The 16,632-nt window shown below is 62.6% G+C and overlaps 1 protein-coding gene and 1 non-coding gene across 3 annotated transcripts; both read left to right on the top strand.

The window, feature by feature from the left end:
* Window positions 1-1,020: 1,020 nt before the first annotated feature.
* LOC131494738 (lymphocyte antigen 6H) lies at window positions 1,021-3,764 on the top strand. Of its 2 annotated transcripts, XM_058699293.1 has the most exons (5): window positions 1,021-1,116; window positions 1,480-1,594; window positions 2,069-2,196; window positions 2,898-3,017; window positions 3,281-3,764. In XM_058699293.1, exons 3-5 carry the CDS (start codon window positions 2,130-2,132, stop codon window positions 3,517-3,519), a joined length of 426 nt encoding a protein of 141 aa, XP_058555276.1. In that variant the 5' UTR covers window positions 1,021-1,116; window positions 1,480-1,594; window positions 2,069-2,129; the 3' UTR covers window positions 3,520-3,764. The 2 variants fall into 2 exon arrangements, with proteins under 2 accessions (XP_058555276.1, XP_058555275.1); XM_058699292.1 differs by lacking the exon at window positions 1,021-1,116 and having other exon boundaries at window positions 1,195-1,594.
* Window positions 3,765-14,279: 10,515 nt separating this feature from the next.
* LOC131495172 (small nucleolar RNA U13) lies at window positions 14,280-14,382 on the top strand. Its single transcript, XR_009253810.1, has one exon. It is a non-coding gene; the product is annotated as a small nucleolar RNA U13 (small nucleolar RNA).
* The last annotated feature ends 2,250 nt before the right edge of the window (window positions 14,383-16,632 follow it).

Genomic DNA, 16,632 nt, shown 5'->3' with positions numbered 1-16,632 from the left:
TTCCGTGTCTTTGGAGGCCCATTTTCTTTGGATGTTTGCTGATTTTTTGACTTTGAACTCACATATATTTAATGTTTATTTTTATTTTTGAGAGACAGATAGTGCAAGTGGGAGAGGGGCAGAGAGGGGGGAGGCACAGAACCCAAAGCAGGCTCCAGGCTCCCAGCTGTCAGCGCAGGGCCCGAACTCACAAACCATGAGATCATGACCTGAGCTGGAGTCGGATGCTTAAGGGACTGAGCCACCCAGGCACCCCTGAACTCATATTTGAATTGAAGGTGTGGGAGCCCCAGTCCCCAAGTTGGAGTTGCCTGTCTATCTCCTTCCCCTTCACTCCTCCAGCCCGGGGCGGGGTTAAGGTGTACAGGCTCTAGGGTTCCAACACTCTGTCACCTGTCACTGTGTGACCTTGGGCGGGGAGCTCAACCTGTCTGTGCTTCCGTTTGCTCATTGTAAGGTGGGGACGCCAACAGCACTCGCAGGGAGGGTGTGAAGCTGTCACGACAGAACACACGGGTTTACACAGAGCACATACTATGTGCTGGGTCCATGTGATCAGCGGCACAGCTCACAAGGGGATATTAGTGATAACCGTTTGTCTGAGGTAAGATCGGGCGGGGGGTGGGGGGGTGGGGAGGGCGGAGCTCTTCTCACAGTGCTCAGCACTAGGCCAACCGTGGGAACTCCACAAATATTTGCCCGGCCAAACGAAGGCAGACTGAAAGAAACAACCCCCAACACGTGCACAGGAGCTGGGGCTCGCTCGGCGCTCAGCAGCGAGGGATTCCAGGCACAGGGGGCAGCGGGTGCGAAGACACAGCACTCAAAAACTTTGTGCGGCGGGAAGGCGAGAGACAAAGCTGAGAAACGGGCCAAGCAGGCGGCGGAGGGCATTGAACGCCGAGACCAGCATTTGGGACTGGCGCCTCGGATGTGGATGTGGCAGCGGGTGGGGGTGGTCACGGCTGCTCCCGGTCCGGGCGGGGCGGGGGTGCGCACCCGCAAACCATCGAAGCTTGGACGGCTGGCCTGGGGAAGGGCCCTTCGCTGGGAGTCTGCGAACGAGGGCCTGAGCGAATCACCTCCGCTGTTACCCGCCTCCGTCCCTGCGTCTTTGTGCGTTTCGCTCGCTTCCTTTCGCAGTAAACGTTCTTCCGAGAAATTTCGAGGGGATCTCCGCCAAGCGGAGGGGGAAGGGCTCTCGCCCGCGCCGGGGGAGGGGCGCGCGGGACAGCCGCGGAGGGAGCCGGCACCGGAGGGGGCGGACGCGCGGGCCGGGCGCTGGCTGTCGAGGGGCGCGGACGGCCCGGGACGGAGACCCGCCGGGGCCCAGAGCCCCGGGCGCCCAGCCCGCCCTTCTCCCGCCGCCCCCGCCCCCCGCGCGCCCCCGCCCCGGCTCCGCTCCGCCCCTCGCGCGGGGTCCGCGTCTGCGGCTGCGTTCCCCGAAAGACAAGGCTGCGCCCGGGTTCCGGTCCGCAGGGAGACCGAAGGGCACCGCTCCCCGCGCCTCCCGGAGCCCCGGAGCCGCGATCCCCCCCCCAGGGATGTGAGTGCGCCCCCGACCCGAAGCCCGCGCTCCACGCCTCGACCTCCGGTGAGCGCCCGGGCGCGCGCTGGAGGCGAGGGGCGGGGGCTCGGCCCGGGGCTCCCGGTCCCCCAGCCCAGGGGTGGGGGTGGGGACGTGGCGCGCGCCCCTCCCCCATGGGCAGGTACGGCCTGCTCGCACCTTGTCTTGCCCTTTTCTCTCCGGACGCACCTGCCGCTCCCCAGGGAGAAGACGCGCTGCCCCCGACCCTCCCCCCGCCCCCCACAGGTTCCCGGCGCGGGTTGGGGGCATTTCGAGCTGTCACCCTGCCCGAGACGGCGGACCTGTTCTCCCCGGAGGGGATGCTGTGATGGTGGACGCTCTGGGGGATGGGCTGGGGGTAGGGCTTCGCGAGCTAGCGGACCTTCCTCCCCTCCCGGGATTTCGAGGCGGAGGTTGCGCTCCGGGGCCGCAAAAGGAAGGGGGGGGGGGCTTGGGTCCGGCGGGCGGCGGGGACCCCTGACCGAGGCGTCTCCTTGCCAGGCCTGCGCCCCGGAGGACCTCCGCCCACAACCCCCGCGCCTTCCCGAGGCCCGCCTGGAGCATGCCGCCTGCAGCCATGAACGGCCTGGGCCTGGTGCTGCTGGCCGCCCTGCTGTGCTCTGCGCCCGGTGAGTCTGGGGGCGGCCCGCGGGGCTGGGCCGGGTCTCCGGGAGAGCCGGGCTGTGGGGCCGCCATCCTCCGACGGTGCCCGTCACGTCCACACCCGCTCCCGACCCCGGCGACCCCAGCCGGGCCCTCGCGCCCGTCGCTTTGACTCACGGTGCTCCGGCCCGAGCCCCAGCCGCACGGGGCCCTCCTGGCTCCTGCCCGCCCTTGTACCGTGGGCTAGCCCCGCACAGACGCCCCCTCATGCGCCCCATCGCTTCTCAGAGCCCCCACCTGGCCTCCCAGCAAGTCCTTCCTGGCTTGGAACCGACCGAACTGTGCGGGGAGGTGTGGGAGCGTGCAGGAGCCTGCGGGAAAGCCCCATAAGTGTGAGGTGTGTGTGGCTGGTGTGTGCGTGCATGTGTGCACACGTGTGTATGTGGGGGGGGGGGGGGCTCGGAGGGTGCCCAGGGGCTTCCGGAGTTCCGGCGGCTGGGAGCCTCCCCGCAGATTGCCCAGAAGGCACCGCGGTTCTCCCAGGGCCTGACCTCCGGGGGCCAGTCTGGCCTGGTCACCGCTGGTCGGCGAGGGGGGTGTGGTGCTTGGCCTCCTGGAGCTGCGCGGTCCTCCCGGGAGCAGCCTCGGTGGCCAGGGGAGTGGGGCACACACGGGCCAGCTTGGGCCTCAGCTCCTCTGCTCATCCGCGTCCTCGTGCCCTGCGCAGCTCACGGCCTGTGGTGCCACGACTGCACCCTGACCACCAACTCGAGCCACTGCACCCCGAAGCAGTGCCAGCCGTCGGACACGGTGTGCGCCAGCGTCCGGATCACCGACCCCAGCAGCAGTGAGTCGGGACCTGGGCCCGGCAGGGGGCGGTTGGGGGCGTCCTCTGAGCCCCTCCGGCCGTGGATAAGAGTGTGGGTCTGTGGGTAGGACACTGCCTTGCTGTGTGACCATGAGCGGCATCGCTCCTGCCCAGGCCCCCTCCGTGGCCCTCTCCGTGGCCCTCTGCGTGAAGTTGAGGCGGCGTGGGTGGGTCCCGTGAGGGGCAGGAGGAAGAGGGCGCAGGTGCGGCTCCCGCCCCAGGCTCTCCCCGCTCTGCCCCAGGCAGGAAGGACCATTCCGTGAACAAGATGTGCGCCTCGTCCTGCGACTTCGTTAAGCGGCACTTCTTCTCGGACTATCTGATGGGCTTCATTAACTCTGGGATCTTACAAGTCGATGTGGACTGCTGCGGGACGGATCTGTGCAACGGGGGGGGGCCGAGGGCGGGGGGTGGCCCCTGGGCCCTGACCGGGGGGCTGCTGCTCAGCCTGGGGCCGGCCCTCCTCTGGGCTGGGCCCTGAGGCCCTGAGGCCCTCCCCCTCCCACAGGGCTTCCAGCTGACCCCCCTCCCTGAGACTCGAGGCCTCCCTCTCTCTCCACCAGCTCCGAGTCCCAGCCGGCAGGACGTCTCCGGGCCCCGGGGGTGCAGGCTGGGGGCTGGGACCCCCAGGTCTCCGAGGGAAAGGCAGGCAGAGCCAGGCCCAGCCCCACAGCCTGGCTGTGAGGGCATCTTCCGCCGGAGAAATAAAGTCGCTTCTGGTCCAGACACGTGGGTCTGAGCCTGGGGGTGGGGGTGGGGCTGGCCGAGGGGTGGGGACGAGTCCCGACGGAGGACGCGCGGGCAGAGGGCTTGAGGCACCGGGACTGGGGGCTCGTGCGTGCGTGCGTGCGTGCGTGCGTGTGCTGGGCTGCCTGCGGGGGGGGGCCTCGGGCCTCGGAAGCAGCTGTGGGGAGGCTGGAGTGGACAGAGTCACGGCCGGGACACGAGGATGAGGTCTTAGAACCATGCGCGTGTGCACGCGGACACCAGACGTGGGAACACGCACACTAACACACACCCGTGTCTGGAGGGCTGTGCTCTGCTCCCGCACCCGCGCGCACGTAGCCACACGCTCCCGAAGCGTCCGCAGGTGCGCACTGAAACGTTTACGTCACGCCAGCTCGGGGTGCCCCAGCCCATGCGCACTCACGTCTGGGTGCACACCACTCGGCCCTCCGTGTCCAGCGGACACACGCCCCTGTGTCTCCTCCTGTTCTTTCGCATGGCCTTGGCGTGATCAGACTGGGGGCGCCGGCTCCCCTCTGAGCTGTTGGGAGCACAGTCGTGCCCAGAATTGCCCCTTAGCAGACACTCCCTGCCCCCCAATCTGAGCGGGGCGCCACCTTGGGCAGAGTCCTGGAGGCCAGCCTGCCCACCAGGGGCCGAGGAAGCCCCGTGTGGGATGCCCCAGACAGACTGGGTGCTGCGGGTGGGAGGCGGCAGGGGAGGACGTGTAGGTGAATCTTCGGGAACCACGCGCTGCCTGCTCCCGCGGTGGGTCTGCGGTTTTGCCCCTGCACCCTGAGTCCAACCCAACCTCCCACACCTGCCGGGCTGCGGGGGTCGTCGTATGGCCCGGGCACACCGCGTGATGCTTGGCGGCCACTCCGGGCTTTCTCAGGGCTTCGACCTCTGCCCAGTTCTTTCTCCTCCCCCGGTGGCTGACCCAGGCCGTGGTCGCTCCCGGGTCCTGGACTCCCAGGCAAGAACCGTGCTTTCACGGAGGGCTGGCAGCGGAATTCCTCCTGGGGCTCCCCGGCGTGAGCGAGGGAGAGGGATCTGGGAGTCCAGGGTGAGCCAGAGAGGAGAGGGGTCGCTGGAGACCGGAGCCAACTTCCTGCTGGTGCAGACAGCCGGGGACTTGTCTCCTGCTCGGTTTGAAGCTTGCTCTGCAATGTACCTGTCCCCGCCCCTCCCCAAACTCAGTAAAGTGTGCTACCCACCGCGTGGGTCTGGTGCTTTGGGGAGCGTGGGGACTGGGCCCCGTGGGCGGGTGACCCGCAAGACGGCAGCTTGAGGATTCAGGTGCCGGACGCTGGTGCCGGTGAGGACCCTGAGCAGTGGAGGCCGCGGACACATCGGGAGGATGAGGCCCCCCCTCCCCCCTCCCCCGGACACGGGGTTCCGACCAACTTTTCGGGCCATCTTTGCGTGGGGAGTGTGCAAAACACAAGTGGGGAGCCCCTCCCAGCGCTCTCAGCGTGCTGTGTGATTCGAGGACGGGGGGCTCCGGGGGCAGCATGGCCTGGAGCCCCTGCTCTGACGTCTCCCCTCTGCTTCCAAGCTGCCGCCTCGAAGTCTGGGCCCGCGCGTCCGAGGGCCTGCGAGCGGTCTCCACCTTGACGAGCTGTCCTCGTGGGGCTGAGCCCCACCGGCTGCGGGGGGCGCTTGGTCTGGCTGGGCACGTGGACAGCGCTGGTGAACCCGTGCGCCCTTGGGGTGTTTTTCTGAAGAACTGGCCAAGGACACCCTTCCGGATCTACACAGAGCTTTTGCTTTCGGGGTGTGCGTAGTACTCCCCCGAACCGCCTCTCACCCGAAGGCGAGGGGTCCGTTCTTTCACCAGCACCCTGTGTGACCAGCGTGACTGCCCTCGTCCTCGTGTCCTCATGCAGTCGAGTGACTCTCTAGGGGACTCAGGAAGCGGGTGGCTGAGCCAGGAGAGCATCCGCATGGAAGGAGATGGCCCCCAAAGAAGGGAAGGAAGCCGTGTCCCCTCCCCACTCCTCCCACCCCTCACCGTGGGCCCCTCTTCTTCGAGGAGCTTCCGTCAGTCTGGGAGACCGAACGGACCCTTGCCCTGATTTCCACTGGAAAACGCATTTGCGAGGTTGAACGTCTCACTAGTTTGTCACGACTTGTGGCCCTTGTGTTGTGGCCCTTGTGTTTTCTTACAGACTTAGGGACCCTTTTGTGTGTTAGGTGCCATCCTTCCCACGGTCCTGTGTCCTGGTGTCCTCGCCGTCCTCGCGTGCACGTCCTCATGTTCTGTGTGGTCCAAGCTAATTGTTGTGCTTTCTGGATCTTACGAGGGCCTCCTGTGCCCTGACCTTGGGAAGACAGTCCTCATATTCTGGTGCTGTTATCGCGATGGCCGCTACCTGCAGACAGCCAGGCCCCCCGGGGCTCGTCCACGATGTGGCAGGACTTCTTTGAAGTAAATGGCCGTTGTGTCTCAGTGCCACCCATCGAAGAGCCCGTCTTTCCGCCGTTGACGTGAAGTGCCACCTTGGTAACAGCGCGCGGCACCCGCGTCTGTGCGGGTCCGACCCGCCTCGCGTCGGGGCCCCGCCCCGCCTCGCGTCGGGGCCCCGCCGGGCGCTTTGCTTCTGGCGGCTTCACAGCGAGTTCCAGAGCTGCTGAGGCAGCGCCTCTTTTCAGAAGGTCGCTGCTCCTCACCGTTTATTCTTCCAGGTGAATGTTAGGATCCACTTGTCCACTTCCAGAAGGGCCTCGGAGGGGCGACTGGAATTTCGCCTGTTTGGGGGTGACGCGGGGTCGTGGTCCCGGTTTGAGGTCTCACCGCGCAGCCGACTGCCCCATATGCCCCTTGGCGATTTCGTTTTCTTCCTCTGCGACTTGTATCTTCTTCGGCGTATTTACTGCTCGGCAACTTGTAGCTTTGGGGGGCGTTGTAAGTGGAATTTCCCCCTTTGCTGTAAACCAAGCTGCTCATTTTCGGTGTGGTGACCTGATGTTTTTCATTTTCTTCGTGCCGTTCTTTCCAGAAGTGCCCACCCCCTACCTGGCCTTCATTGAAGCAGGACGGCTGGGGGGCGCCTGGGAGGCTCAGTCGGTTGAGCAGGCGACTTCGGCTCGGGTCGTGATCTCGTGGTTTGTGGGTTCGAGCCCTGTGTTGGGCTCTGTGCTGACAGCTCGGAGCCTGGAGCTGCTTCGGATTCTGTGTCTTCCCCTCTCTCTGCCCCTCTCCCGCTCACGCTGTGTCTCTCCTTCAAAAATAAATAAACTTAAAAGAATTAAAATAAAAAGCAGGATGGCTGGGGGCTTCAGGTGTCAGGAGGGCAGATGACTGAAGCAGCCCCTGGATCACCGGCCTCCATGTTTCTGGGAGCCACCACCCACGGGGCCACCGGTGTCTCTGAGACAGGACAAGACACAGAGAAGGAGTCTGCAGAGAAGCCCCTTTGAAGTCGGGGAGGGAGAGAGGAATCTTCCTCAGACGAGACAGAGATGCTCCTGGGCTGAGAAGGCAGAGGGGCTGGAAGGAGCCAGGGTAGGGGGGTGGACCCCAGAGACAGGTTCCCGAGGGGCAGGACCTCTGAGTGGTCCTGGCTGGAGCTGGCCCGGGTCGCCTGGAGACAGCCTCAGGCCACCAAGATGTGATATGGCCTGGGGATGACGGTCAGGGTGCGCCCGCGCCGGCAGGAGTGACGGCCGTCCGGGTACAGCCTGGGCGCCCTGGTCGCTGTGCAAAGACCAGATCGGCCAGCCTGCCCCCCACGGGACGCGGCCCCGGGGGGAAAGAGGAGAGGCGGTGTTCCACGTTGGCCAAGACGTCAGGAATTTCCCCCCGGTAAGATGGGTCTGGAGGGAAAAATTGTGGCAGAAGGATTAAAGTTCCGCGCCTCGTTCACCTGGGTTGGGGGCTGAGTGCCCACGCTGCGGTGTGGCAGGGCCGGGGCGCTGCTCCGGGCGGCGAGCTGGCCGGCTTCCCGCTGCCTCTTGGCCCTCCTGCGCGGTCTCTGGCCGTGTCGTCCGGGAGCGTCTCCCTGGCAGAACCAGACGGGGGGGGGCCACCCTGGGGGCTGGGAGGCTGCAGAATGCAGCTCCCAAATTGCAGAGAAGCGGGGCTCGGGCTCAGGGACTGCCAGCAAGGTGCGGGCGGGGTGGGGTGACCTGGGGGCCGCCGCAAACAGCACGGCCACAAGACTAAGGGGAGGCTGATTTTCCGACACTTGACCTTCGTCAACTCCACTCCTGGCACTTTCAGGTGCACGACCAGGCCGCCGCCGAACGGAGATAATTTCGACTATGCTTTCTCAGTGTGTTTGCTGCTTACTCAATTTTTGCTGCTGTTGCCTTAGCCGGGACCCGCAGAGCGGCTGAGTAATGACACTGCCGTGGGGCGCGTCTGTGTTAATGGCAGGCCTTTCCCGCGGCACCTCGAATCGAAGTTTGCTTGTGGACTTGAAAACCAGTCCTTATTCAGCTGAGGCTCTTTATTTATTCATATCTCAATTAGATTCTTTTCCGTGAGGAATGGCTGATGAGTTTTAAAGAAACAGCCTTTCACCATTTGTTGCTAGAACTCCCTATCTGCTCATTTAATGAGTAGTCGAGACAGCGGGTTCTGTCGCCGGACCTCCGGATGGTTAGGCACCCTGGCTTTTGTGACAAACGAGCTGTGGTGGGTGTCATGGTGCAGGGTTCTTCCAGACCGTCGCCTGACACCCCCCCCCCCCCCCGCCCCCGCCGTACTTGGTCAGGAGAGCTGCGTCAGATTCATGGCTGGGATCTGTCTGTAGTCCTTTGGACGTCATCCCTGGAGGTGAGCTCAGGATTTTGGCAGCCTCACAGAGGTCACAGGCACAGCCCACGCTCTGGAGCAGTCTGGCTGGGGAGGGCGTCGGTGGAGTTCACCTTCCCCAGGGCCTCCTGGGGGGGTCTGGGGGAGTCCGGTGTGGGCCCAGGGCATCGGCAGGGTCAGTGGGTGCCCTGTGCCCGCCCCCCCCCCACGTCCTCACCCGGGGGGTGCGGGACCTGTCCACCTCCTCGTTTGCACTGGTCTCAGCCCGGTCAGACCCCCAGGAAGCAGACCTGGAAGAGGTAAGTAAGACACGGACATTTGGAAACCGTCAGTGCGTTTGCAGGGAAGGCTGGGGCTCAGATGCCTCTTGCTGTGTGACCCGGACCAAGTCCTGCCCCCGCTCTGAGCCTCGTTTGTGATGTGGGGACTCCCAGCTCATGAGGGAGGGGCGGTGTTTGCAAGCAGAGGAACCCTGTTCCAGCTGGCAGAGTGCTGGTCCGGCAGCAGGGCTGGAAGAGCCGGGGGTGGGGGGTGGGGGGTGGACTTGAGGCTTGCCCTTGACCCCTCCCCTATTCCGCCAAGCCCCCCTTCCCCGGACCTGAGGGCTTCTCTGAAGCGCAACCTCTCCGGGTGGTCTCTCTCCCACCCTTCCCCCTGGCCTGTGCCCCCAGCCCCCTGAGGACGCCGGTGCCTCGTCCGGTCCGTCCGGTCTGTATCTCGTGTCCCTCGGCCCCCACCTCGGGTGCTTCCGTCTCCTGGGGCCCCAGGGCACTGCTGGCTCAGCCCTGCACACGGCCAGTGCTGCTAACCGTTGGTGGAGAGGGCCGAGCTGGCCGAAGCCCCCAGGCACCCCTGCTTCTTCCTGTTCCACTGGAGGGACATTTACGTGGGACGTCGCCGGGTATCCGCCACCTCCACCCAGCATCTGCACACTGGGGACCCACAGGTCCTTGAGTTTGGCATTGCAGGGAAGCGGACCTTTCCCCGAGGTGGGGAAGGAAGTCACGCCTCCCCGTGGCCGTGGGAACCTGTCAGCGGAGGGCTTTGGTCGCAGGCGCCCAGGCCCTGCACCGAGATCCCGACTGAAGTGCCCGGTTCCGGCTCCAGGAATCTGCAGCACCCGCGCCCACAGCACACGGGGGGGGGGGGGGGGCGCCGGGACAGGTGGCAGCAGCAGGCCCCCAGTGTCACGTGTTTCCAGATTCGTTTTCCACTTTTGGGAGCTAAGCGCTAGGCTCTAGGCCCCGGGAGCGAGCAGCGGGCAGATGGCCCTGGCCCTGGTCCCGTGCCGGTACCCAGAGGGGCCCGCTCTCCTTCCCCGGGGGCCTCCTTACCCTTCCTTGAGGGGGCTGCTGGGACGGGGCAGCCCCGGGGCAGGGGGCGCAGGGACCCTGGGCCTGGGAATTAGGCCAGGGGCTTCTCCGTTTTCTTTTAACTTAAGTTTTTGAGCAGGTGCTGCGTTCCCGCCATAAGCAGGTGGGAGGCGTGGCCCCCGCATCTCCTGCCCTGTCCCCCCTGTGCCTCCAGGTGTCTGTGCGAGGATGGGGCGATGTGGCCATAGTTCCGCCCTCCGCGTCCTTTGTACACACGAGTCGTGGGCGGTTGACTTGTTGTCCCGAGAGGCCTCGCGGGCGCGGCGTGTCCACACCGGCGCAGACGGGCTCCCCCAGCCCTCGCTTTCCAGCTCCCGTTCTGTCTCTGCTTCCTGTCTGCTGGGCCTGCTTCACGTACCCTTGTGTTCAGACACTGTCAGGTGTCCATCCCCCCCCCCCCCACCTCCAGCTGGCCTCGCTGAGCCAGAGGGTCACTCTGGCGGGAATGGCGGTCGCGCTGCCCCAGGGGCGGTGACAGCAGAGGGTTGTCCCCTCAGTGGGGCTCTGCCGTCGGGGGGACGCAGTCGTGTTACACGTTTCAGGAGTCGCTCCCCCGTCCTGCTCCCTGCCAGCGGCTGACGCATTTGTCTGTGCTGGCCGAGGCCGAAGTCTGAGGAACGTTTATGAAAAGTGACCCCGAGTGAGGAGGGGGAGGGCGTGGGCCTCACCACTTGGGCAAGGGGCCTGGGTCCTCCCGGGGAGACCACGCGCTGCCAGCCTTGAGCTTCTGGAGGGCTCGACAGGTGGGCCTTGCGGCCAGCACGCTTGTCAGGGGCAAGGGAGACAATGATTGACCGAGTTCAAGCCTGAGGAGCCCAAATTTCAGGAACCCGGGCCTGGACACCTTTGAACTGCAACCTGTGGGCAGCCAAGAGCTGACCGTGTATCCGAGTCACGGGCTCAGATCCACGTTCCCAGAAGGGCCAGCGGGCCACCGTGTGGAGCTAGGGGAAGGCCTGGAGGTCCGGGGTCTGGGGCATGTGACTGGGGTTGGTGCCTGTCTAGGGCAGTAGGACTCAGCGATGAGGGATGTGGGGAGAGTGAGGGCTCAGGAAAGGGATGGCCCGTGCCGGGCCCGGGGGAGGGTCGCCAGGTCAGGGCACAGGCGAGGAGGAGGTTGGGACAGGTGGAACCGGTGACAAGCTCACGGCTGTCCAGGCTGACGTCACCCAGGGGGACGTCCTGGAGGATGGGGAGATGCGGGGCGGGGCCCTCGTGTGCTGGACGGGAATGAGGACGAGAGTCTGTGGGCGAGAGTCTGAAGTTCCAGAATTCCTAGGCTAAAGGCAAGTGTCGCCTGTCCCCCACTGTGCCCAAGTCCCCCTGATCCCATGCTGGTCTTGACGCTGGCCGGGTGAGGGCCGGGGAGAGGTTTGGGGAAACGCACGAGTGTCTGTCCAGCCAGGTGACTCCGTGGGTGTGTGGGAGGGTCCGGAGGCAGAAGTGAGGCTGGGGGTTTGGTCTGCACCGGCCGCTTTGCCCAGCCGTTTGCCTGGCTTGTGTGGGGAGGGCATCAGCGTTAGGGGGGCTGCTCCCCATCCTCCCAGGTGGGCTGCTTGCTGGGAGTTCACGCACTTGGAGCAAGAACCCCGACCCTTCCCTGGGCAGAGACCCCTACTCACCTCCCAGGCCAGACCCCTGCAGGCCATCGGCAGTGTCGCTGAATGAATGAATAAAACACAAGATGGAAAATGACTTACCTGAGGGACAAGTCATGAGTCGTGGGTCACTGAGAAAAGGCGGCTGACAGGGCAGCTGTGAGGCGTGCAGGTGTCGGGGGACCCTGCTATGGACTGGATCCCTCAGTGTCAACACTGCCCCTCGGCCCCGGTTCTCCCCAACTGGCCTTCTCCCCAGGCCTCCCTGTTCTGAAGGGAATATCCGGGCTCCCTCCAGAGCACCGGGCCCTCGTCCCCTAACTTGGGGACCTAGCAACCCGTGGCCCCAGGTGGGCAAGGAGACGCACGGATGATCAGAAAGACAGTCACCTTCCCGAAGCAACGAGGTCAGGGCTCTCGATCCAGAAGAGACCTCGGAGGGGAGCGCTGGTCTACCCGAGCAAGCACGGCTGGGAAGGCTTGAAGATTAGCTGATCTGAAAGGAAGTCGTTCTTTGGTGAGCTTCCCCGGTGTCCCATGCGGTGATCGCCTGGTTACCGTGCCTTCAAATCCGCTGGGTTTCCTCACGGAGCCCTCCTGCCGAAGCCAAGCTCTCGTCTCTAGTCTGCGGAGGTCGGGCGGAGCCAAGGAGAGCCCCGGGTGACACGCGGAGGACACGCACACGGCAGAGAGATGTCCAGCTCTACTAGTCGCTGGGGAAATGCCAACCACAAACGAGGGTCCTGCCCCCAGGTTAGCAAACGTTCACAAGCCTGATCGGGCCACATGATGGAGGCCACGTGCACGGCCAGATTCTCCTGCACGCCGCGCGTCCGAGATCCTGGGGCACAGCCCGCCCGGGGACACAGCGTGGTGCATTCTCTGGATGGTCTGTTCCCAGAACCAAGCAATCGCTTCACATCTCCCAGTGAAACATCTCACGCGGGCGAGAATGTGTATGGTCGCTCTGTGCGCGAGAGCGGCCGTCTGAAAGCCCAAATGACCATCGCAGGGTTTGGGTTGATGAGCTGTGATACAGTCACGTGATGGAGCGCTCTGTGGCAGTTGTGGGGAGTGAGTTAGCCACAACACGATTCGGAAGGAGGCTAGCAGCGCGAGTCCAGACACGGTACATAAAGCTGACGCTCGTATGTAAAGTACACCGTTGTTCTGTAGAAGTGTGATGGGGCAAGCATAGCTTCACAGACAATAACGCTGTAGGTCATCTATCTATGTGTCTGTCATCTACCTAACATCCATCCGTCGGTCCTTCCATCCTTTTGTCCATCTGTCCCCATCCATCCATCCATCTGTCCACCCATCCGTCCATCCATCATCCATCCGTCTGTCCATCCATCTGTCCACCCATCCGTCCATCCATCATCCATCCATCTGTCCATCCATCCACCCATCCATCCATCTGTCCATCCATCCATCCTTCCGTCTATCCGTCCATCCATCCATCCATTCATCTGTCCGTCCGTCCATCCATCCATCCGTCTGTCCGTCCATCCGTCTGTCCATCCATCCATCCTTTCGTCCATCCATCCGTCCATCCACCTCTATCAATCATCTATCTGAGGAGAATGAGAACAATCAGGGGAAGATTCCAGAGCATGGTGTCACTCCCCCAGGACAGGGAGGCAGGGGCGTGCAGGGGCGCAGAGGGGACTGAGAAGGGTCTCACAGGAAGCAGCGAGTTAGTGTCAAAGTATTAGTCTTCCTGCTGGTTGGTGAGCTCACAGAAGGTTGTCACATTATTAAAAAGAAAGAAAGAAATGAGGACCACATAGGGACCAATGAGGAGTGGGTGTCGTAGACCATGAGTGAAAGTCCACTTTATGCCCCTCAAGTATCAGAAATACCCTCACGTGAAACAAACCAGAGCAGACCCCTCACCACACGCGTCTGAGCCGTGAGTCCCCCATTATGAACACGTGACTTGTCTGTTCCCAGACGCCTTTCTATCAGGAGGGCTCCTTCCTGAGGCCCCCCCTTCCTGTGGACGGGAGGCATGTTTGTGCTGAAAATGTCATCCCCAGGGCAGGGAGGCCCCTGTCCTGTCCCAGTGAATGGAATGGCAAGCCTGACTCTCACTTTGGGGGGGGGGGGTAGGGTTTGAATGTGAGGAGAAAGGAGGTTTCCTGGGGACAGAGAACAGGGTTTTGAGGGGCCCTGGACCCCAGAGACCACGGGCTGAGCTGGAGGCAGAGAAGGATGTTGGGGACAACTGGCCCCCACTGGGCCCTGGGGACTGCAATACACGAGAAGCTACGGAGATGCTGTCAGCACCCTGGTCTGTGAGAAAGCCCCACAGATGACAAAAGTCTACCCTCCCCGGGCTGGAGCCAGACACTGAACTCTGGGTGTGGAGGGCCATGCTCCCTCCGAGCCTCTGGGGGAGGGTGCTTCCTGCCTCTTCCAGCTGCTGGGGCTCCTGGTGTCCTTGGCTTGTGGCCTGTCCCTCCAACTCTGGCCTGTCTCCACGTGGTCTCCCCAGGTCTCTGTGAGTCCTTCCCTGTCTCTTACAAGGACACTCCCATTGGATGGAGGGCCCGCCAAGTCCAGGATGGCCTTACTTCAGTCCTCTGTGACACGACCGCACCTGCAAAGACCCGATTTCCTAACAAGGTCACAGGCTGAGGCTTCCGGTGGGCATGTGCTTTTGGGGGCACTTCACCCAGGACGCCGGTTCTGGGCCTGCTCCCCGTCACCCTGGGGCTGACCCCGGTCCGTCCTCGGTAAGATCATTCACCCTCACACTTAGAATCAGGCTCCGGGGATCTTTCTGTAGTTCGTAAGCGTGATGATTGGGCTTTCACGCCATCGTGGGATCCGTGGCTCCCTTAAATCTTGTTACATCCTCAGCATGTGACCCGTTGGCGTGGGAAAACAAAACAAAAGAAAGGATCAGGGGCGCCTGGGTGGCTCAGTCGGTCAAGCATCTGACTTCGGCTCAGGTCATGGTCTCTCTGTTTGTGGGTTCGAGCCCCACATCGGAGTCTATGCTGACAGCTCGGAGCTTGGAGCCTGGTTTGGATTCTGTGTCTCCCTCTCTCTCTACCCCTCCCCTGCTCGCACTGTCTCTCTCTCTCTCTCTCTCTCTCTCAAAAATAAACATGAAAGAAAGAAAGAGAGAAGAAAGAAGAAAGAAAGAAAGAAAGAAAGAAAGAAAGAAAGAAAGAAAGAAACAGGCCCCAGGGGACCAGGCGGCGGGGACATTGGGGACAAGGCGGTGCAGACTGAAGCACGTGGTGGCCTGAAAGGCAGGTGGCTGTGGGGGAAAAGGGGGGGCTCCGGGGTGGGGGTGGGGGACTCTACCCCGCTCAGCCTTCGGTGGCCGTGAAGGATGGGTCCAAGATAGGCACTAGGTGGTGGAGGGCGGTGCTTGGGGACTGTAGCCCGGGGCACACCTGCGGTGAGCGGCTGCCAGCCTCCTGCAGTCCAGGCGTCTTCACGGCCCCTCTGGGAGGCGGGGAGGCCACAGACTTAGCTCTGGAGTTGCTGGTGATAAGCTGCCCCTCCCCCCGCCCCCCCCCCCCCCCCAGTTCTGCCGCTAGAGAAAGCAAAGGGACTTTCCCTCCGGCAGTAAGGACTTTTTAAAATTTCAAGGCCACCTCCATTACCCCAGTAACCCGAGCCCGAGCCCGGAGTGCCCCCATGCCTCTCTTTCTCAGACCTTCTTTCATCCATCCCCCCCCCCCCCATCCCAGTCCCACCTCTGAATGTCTCCGGAAGCTTCCCAGGCCTTTCTTCCTGCTGCTATGACCCCAGACCAGGACTTCACTACTTAAAAACAAAAAAAAAAAAAGACAAACAATTTATTTAAACTAAAAAATCTGACAAAAACAGCTCAGACATTTCTTCCCTGCCTCTGGCAACCACCAGTCTGTTCTCTGTGTCTATCGACTTCGTTTTTTTTTTTTTAATGTTTATTTATTTTTGAGAGAGAGACAGAGTGTGAGGAGGGGGAGGGGTAGAGAGAGAGGGAGACAGAGGCTCTGAAGCAGGCTCCAGGCTCCGAGCTGTCAGCACAGAGCCTGAGGCAAGGCTCGAACTTATGAACCTAGAGGCCATGACCTGAGCCGAAATTGGGCGCTCAACTAACTGAGCCACTGCCCCTTAAATTGTTTTTTACAAAAACATATTTTTAAAGTTTATTTGATTATCTTGAGAGACAGAAAGTGCACACCAGTGGGGGAGGGACAGAGAGGGAGAGAGAGGACCCCAAGCTCTGCCAGCACAGAGCCCGACGTGGGGCTCGAACTCACAACCGTGAGATCATGACCTGAGCCGAAATCAAGAGTCGGACACTTAACCGACTGAGCCACCCAAGTGCCCCTCAACGTAGTTTTTTGAAAAATTATTTTTAGGGGCGCCTGGGTGGCTCAGTCAGTTAAGCTTCCAATTTCAGCTCAGGTCATGATTTCACATTTGTGGGTTCGAGCCCCACGTCGGGCTCTGTGCTGACGGCTCGGAGCCTGGAGCCGGCTTCGGATTCTGTGTCTCCCTCTCTCTCTGCCCCTCCCCTGCTCATGCTCTGTCTCTCTCTCCTTCAAAAATAAACATTGAAAAAAAAAACCAAGCACTGCGATGGAATGTTGGGAGTTAGTGTGTGTGGCCCCCATTGCCTGCCCCTTGGTCAGGACGTCCAGCCGCTTTCTTCCTTGGCCAGGACGGGCACGAATCATTGGATTTCTCAGTTTGGTAACAGTTGTCCCAAGGCGGCCCAAACTTCCAGTGAGAAGGGGAGGACTTCTAGCCACCGTCACGCGGTGCGGCGTGCCATCACTCTGCTCCAGCCCCGCTCCCGTGAGGAGCCAGCTGGGCGCAGAGGGACCGTGGCGCAGGCACAGGGACGGCGTGGGGCCGGGGCTCAGGCCAGGTCTGTCCCCAGCTCCACCACACTCTCTCCTCAGCCTCGACGGTCGTTGCAGGATTTTACGTGTGTCCGCGGAGGCACTGAATCGTGGGGGGATTTTTCAGAGGCCAGATGCTCTTTGCTTCCCGTCTGATCTGTCTTCAAAGGCACCGCCTTGACACAAGGCTCCAAACAGCCTCCCCACACATTTTCTCCTGAGGTCGTTGCTGGCTCCAGCGGGTTTTTTTTCTTAATTCAATTTTATCGGGAAATG

This window comes from Neofelis nebulosa, chromosome 14 (assembly GCF_028018385.1).
Source record: "Neofelis nebulosa isolate mNeoNeb1 chromosome 14, mNeoNeb1.pri, whole genome shotgun sequence".
Lineage (NCBI taxonomy): Eukaryota > Metazoa > Chordata > Mammalia > Carnivora > Felidae > Neofelis > Neofelis nebulosa.
Note: the sequence above shows the minus strand (reverse complement) of the source record. Positions and strands in the feature narration are given on the sequence as shown.